The following is a 5416-nucleotide window of genomic DNA, read 5'->3' on the forward strand; positions in this document are numbered from 1 at the left end:
AGCAGACCTTCTTAATTCCCCTTTACTCCCCCTGCCGGTCTCTTTATAAAACACAGGTACCTCAAGTGCTAAACTCAAGTCAATATGTCTGTACTCATTGAGCTAAAAACACATTTAATTGAAACACCTCTGAATCTAACAGTGAATATAAGGACGTAAGTGGCCTTAAATAAACCAACTCAATGTTTACTGATACAGTAGTACAGTAGATTGGAGTGGTTTTCAAGCTGAGCTATTTGCGGTGTAATGTTATCTTAAAACTCAAGGTTTTACCAGAGAAGTCTGGTTTTTAAGGCTCTGTGCTTTTTGGAAAATTGAGTATTATTTGAGGACATTGGTGCAGCAGTGAATATCACTGCTCTGTTCAGGTAAACAATCATGAGCACTGACAGGACACTAGATGGCACCACAGATACATGTTTTCTGGGAAGAAATCAGCTGTTGTTGTAGTGCATATGCACATTTTACAACAGCCCCCTTATCTGCAGCAGTACACACCTCCTTATACAACCGAGCTGTGCATAGTACACTACATGTAACTACATGCCAGCTAGTAATGACTTTGAAGGACAGACTAGGAGGTGGATTTACCACTCTTTCTTTCCAACTCTGCACACAGTCTGCCATTGAATAACTAATACCCTGTAGTTGAACGGACACTTTGAAGTTGGATTACCTTTCCTGTGCCTGTGGATATAAGTAAGTGTTGATAAAAAAAACTGTGTTATGAGCACATATTAAATAAAAACAGGCATGTTTTGTTGAAATATGATTTTAAAAATTACAGTTTTCTGTCTTGGTAGTTACGCGAAGTGTAAAATTTATTGGAAGGTAATGCTTGTTAGCAGTGATTACAATCCACATATTTTCATATTGTCTTATTTTATCAGTTGTTTTTTAGTGTCTCTTGTTTTAAACAGCAAATCAATCAATTGATTTGTAGAGCGATAGAAAAAAACATCCAATCTGTTTGAATTTTGGTGACTTTTGATTTCATTTGAATCACTGATCTGCCTTATGTAAGGTTTAGAGTCCAGTGCCATTTCATCAGTGGTGGAAAAAATATTCAGATCCAAGAAAACAATGTGTCAAAAGTCTTGTGTTGCTGTAAAAGGCCCACTGTGTCTGCATATATTATTAAATATTACATTATTAGAGATGTTACTACTTCATCAATGTGTAAGTAGTATTTTACCGTTGTACCTGGTCAAGGTGGAGCTAGTTTTAACAACTTTAATACAGTTAATTGTTTAGTCCAGTGGTTTCTAACCTTGGGGTCGGGCCCTTCCAAAGGGTCACAAGATAAATCTGAGAGATGATTAATAGGGCAGGAAAGACCAAGTTCTCTCTCTTAATTTTTTGGCTTGGACCTCTTTTGGCTTTAAGCTAAGTTGTATCAGAACAGGAAAATATTTCTTCATTAAAAGAAGAGCAAAGAATGGCACTGAAGCAAAAATATGTTTTCAATCTTCTCCCGACCAGCTTTGGAAAGAGTTTGATTATCTTTTAAGTTTCGCCCTTATAGTCCATTGATGACTTCCAAGATATTTCTGTGTAACAAACAAGAGGACGGTTAGCCCTGAGTAGTTTAAAGGGTAAAAAATTTTGGGTAAAATACTGATCTCCGGACAGGTTGTCAAATAAATAAAATAATAAATAAATAAATGTGGAGTAAAAAGTGCAATATTTGCCCCTGAAATGTAGCAGTAGTAGAAGTATAAAATAGAATTAAATGGAAATATTAAAGTAAAGTACAAGTACCTGAAAATTGTACTAAAGTACAGTAGTTATTTTCCACCACTGTATTTCATGTTATAGTATGACTGTAAACACAAAACACGTGCAAACCAGATGAGCCTTACTCTCTTATTGACTTGTTTTCGTGTATTTTTAAGGTCTCTGAGGGACTTCAGAATGAAGGTGCCTCATTCATCTCTGATCACCTTTGCTCTACTGTTTATACAACTAACCAGTGCATCAGGGGGGAAAATCCTGGTGTTCCCATTGGATGGAAGCCACTGGGTAAACATGAAAGTACTCATAGAGGAACTACATGCCAAAGGCCATGATGTCACTGTGGTCCGGGCATCTGATAGCTGGTACATCAGTGAAAAGTCTCCTCTCTACACCTCTGTCACCCTTACCAGCCCTAATGGATTTGAGCAGAACTTTGAAACCTTTCTGTCTCGACAGCTTGAGATCCGGCTTCAGGGTGGTCATACCTCTTTTTGGTCTCGCTTCTGGACTCGTATTGAGATGGAGCGGGTGGTTGTGGACCAGTTCTCTCAGTTCCATAAGGGAATGAGTGAAATGGTCCTTCAGATGTTTGAAGATGAAAACCTGATGCAGTCTTTGCACAAAGCCAAATATGACATGGTTTTGACTGACCCCGGTATCGGCGGAGGGGCGATGCTGGCACGTTGGCTCCAAGTTCCTCTTGTTTTTAATGTCAGATGGACCATTCAAGGTGAAGCTCATCTCCTTATGGCCCCTTCACCTCTGTCATACATTCCTTTCACTGCCACAGAGTTCACAGATAAGATGACCTTTCCTCAAAGAATAACAAATGTTTTGAGTTACATCCTTGGGATGTACACACTATCATACATCACAGAACCTCATTACAAACCACTAGTTAAGAAGTACTTTGGTCCTGATGTCGATTATTCAACGTTTTTCCTGGATGCGGATATATGGCTTATGAGGAATGATTTTATCTTTGAATATCCACGTCCAACGATGCCAAATATAGTCTACATGGGTGGATTTCAGTGCAAACCCCCAAAGCCGCTCCCCGTGGACCTGGAGGACTTTGTCCAGAGTTCTGGTGACCATGGGGTCATTATGATGACCTTAGGAACTTTAGTCGGGACGCTTCCTCAACATATTGCAGAGGAGATTGCTGCAGCCTTTGCCCAGCTGCCTCAGAAGGTTGTGTGGAGGTATATGGGACAAAAGCCAGCCAACCTGGGCAACAACACATTAATAGTCAACTGGCTGCCACAGAACGACCTCTTAGGACATCCCAAAACAAAAGTGTTTGTGGCCCACGGAGGCACTAATGGTGTTCAGGAGGCAATTTACCATGGAGTTCCTGTTGTTGGACTTCCCCTATTCTTTGATCAGCCTGATAACCTGTCCAGGATCAAAGCAAAGGGAGGAGCTGTGATTGTAGATATCGCCGTTCTTGATAGACATATCTTTGCAGAAGCCCTGATGGCCGCTCTTTACAATTCCTCCTACAGAGAAAACATGCAGAGGCTCTCCAGGCTGCACAGAGATCAGCCCATGAAACCACTTGATCAGGCGGTGTTTTGGATAGAATATGTGATCAGACATAAAGGAGCCCGTCATCTGCAGACAATGTCCCACAAAATGTCCTGGTTTGTTTACAACTCTGTGGATGTCATCGCTGCTCTGTTGACGTTTGTTTTGCTTATTACTTTCACCTTCATTTCAATTATAAGGTTACTAGGGAAAATGATTTTTATTCGGAAAAAAGTTAAACATGAATGATGTGAAAAATAATGTGTGTGAAATCCAAGCATGACCAAATATTAACCCAATTATCTCTGTGTGATGTTTTTTAAATTAATAAAATGTGAAAAAAATGACTTGAGTTTGGCAGTAATTTAATACATTTTTAGTTCAGCCCTTTTTCTACATCTTTTTAATTTCATATTTTTAGAGACTTACTAAAAGGGATCACTCATTCAGTAAGTTTCTTATTTAAAAAAAAAAATCTAAACACATCATAAATCAGGAATAAATATGTTGGCTAATATTTATTACTGTAAACATGATCTGCATATCTGAATGTGATGATTAAAATCTCTTTTAAAAAGTCTACTGTCTGGTTTGTTGTTAAGGGCCTGAATGTGAATAAAGTAAAAATGTATTCATTAGAAATATTTACTTTAATTATTAAATAGAAAAAGCCAAATGCTTGTCATTTAACATGTTACATTTAATTACAATACATTAAATGCATACATTAAAAGGAAATACATATTTTATTAGACATTTCAAATCTTCCATACAAAAAGATCAAAGTATCCCATTAATGGTAAATGCACCACAAAACTTAAATAAAAAATGTGCTGTATTATACAAAGGTACAGTAATGAATTAGTTGGTATTAGACGTGCTAAGGGAGCAGATCCCAGACACATTTCCTTTGGTGAAGATCAAACTATATTTCATTTGACCAAAAAAGCTTTGTTGATTGCTAGTCTTGCTTTTATCAATACGACCATGGGATAATGCCAATTAAAATGTTTTTTCTAAGCTGTTGATTGATTAATCATAATGCATTAGTTGATCCACACTCAGGGGTTTTTGTAACATATTTTAAAAACTGCCAAGTGTACCTACTACTGCCATTTCTTGCATAATAACTTTCCCAATACATGGTATATATATACAAAAATATCATATTCTGTTAAATAGTGAATAAATGTCAAATGAAAAGGGAGAGTAAAAGACTCATTTTCTAACCCCTTACTGTTTCCAATAGATCATATCACCATCATCACGGTGAACATTAAATAAAAGAATCAGGACAAACAGTAGCATACTTTGTTCCAGCAAAATTAAAAGTTTTTTACAAATAAATCATAGACGAACAGAAGTGGATTGTAAGGATTTAGCTTTATTCCAGATCTTTACAATTGTATATTTATAGTGATTTTTACCTATTACGTTGTTCAAAGAACGTAACATTCTATATAATAAAACATACACAACAAAATATTAAAATGTTTTTAAAAACACATGTTCCTATTCATCCTTAAACATCCTGGCAAAATATATAAAAAACACTGAACACTATTTTGTTGAACAATATGTACAGTACACCTCGTCTGACATTTTTGAATTCAAATCCTGTCCTAAATGTATTTCTTTGACTTCTTTGACAGAGTAGGTGGAGTAAAAACCTGAATATCTTCCTCTTTAAGTTTCACATTCTTTAGGCATCTAATGATTGTTTGGCCACTAGAGGGCAGAAGAACTCCAAAAAACTAAAATAAAAAAATAGGCCAACAAACACAGGCCTAACTCATTAACACTTGCCTTCTTATACATCCAGCAGACACAGAGCAACATGTAGTATCATCGTATTGTAGTTTATTTTGTATTTCAGGACACCTGATTCATGAGTCTAATATTTACTCTCTTTCTATGTCTGTTTTCAGCCACAAAGTTTGTCTGCCTGCTGCGTAATGCTGAAACTGTAGCATATAACTGCTGGTAATACTAAATTAGAGAGGGAGAATGTTTATAGAGAATATGTTTTTCTGATCATGTGTTTCTGAAGATGCCTCAATCTTCGGATCTTTGTCTGCAGCACTTGCAAAGGGGCAAAAGAAAAGAAATATGATGATAACCACGAGCAGACCCAATCCAGCTGCCAAAT

General features: G+C 36.8%; 1 protein-coding gene across 1 annotated transcript; it reads left to right on the forward strand.

Moving 5' to 3' along the window:
• Positions 1 to 487: 487 nt before the first annotated feature.
• On the forward strand, positions 488 to 3845 carry LOC127353637 (UDP-glucuronosyltransferase 2C1-like). The gene is made up of 2 exons (XM_051383046.1): positions 488 to 699; positions 1896 to 3845. The coding sequence occupies exon 2, from the start codon at positions 1915 to 1917 to the stop codon at positions 3514 to 3516; it is 1602 nt and encodes a 533-aa protein (XP_051239006.1). The 5' UTR covers positions 488 to 699; positions 1896 to 1914; the 3' UTR covers positions 3517 to 3845.
• The last annotated feature ends 1571 nt before the right edge of the window (positions 3846 to 5416 follow it).

The sequence above is a fragment of the Dicentrarchus labrax genome, unplaced genomic scaffold (assembly GCF_905237075.1).
Source record: "Dicentrarchus labrax unplaced genomic scaffold, dlabrax2021, whole genome shotgun sequence".
NCBI lineage: Eukaryota > Metazoa > Chordata > Actinopteri > Moronidae > Dicentrarchus > Dicentrarchus labrax.

Coding starts and splice junctions, on each gene's coding strand:
- LOC127353637 (XM_051383046.1), top strand. CDS start 1,915: ATGAAGGTGCCTCATTCATCTCTGATCACCTTTGCTCTACTGTTTATA.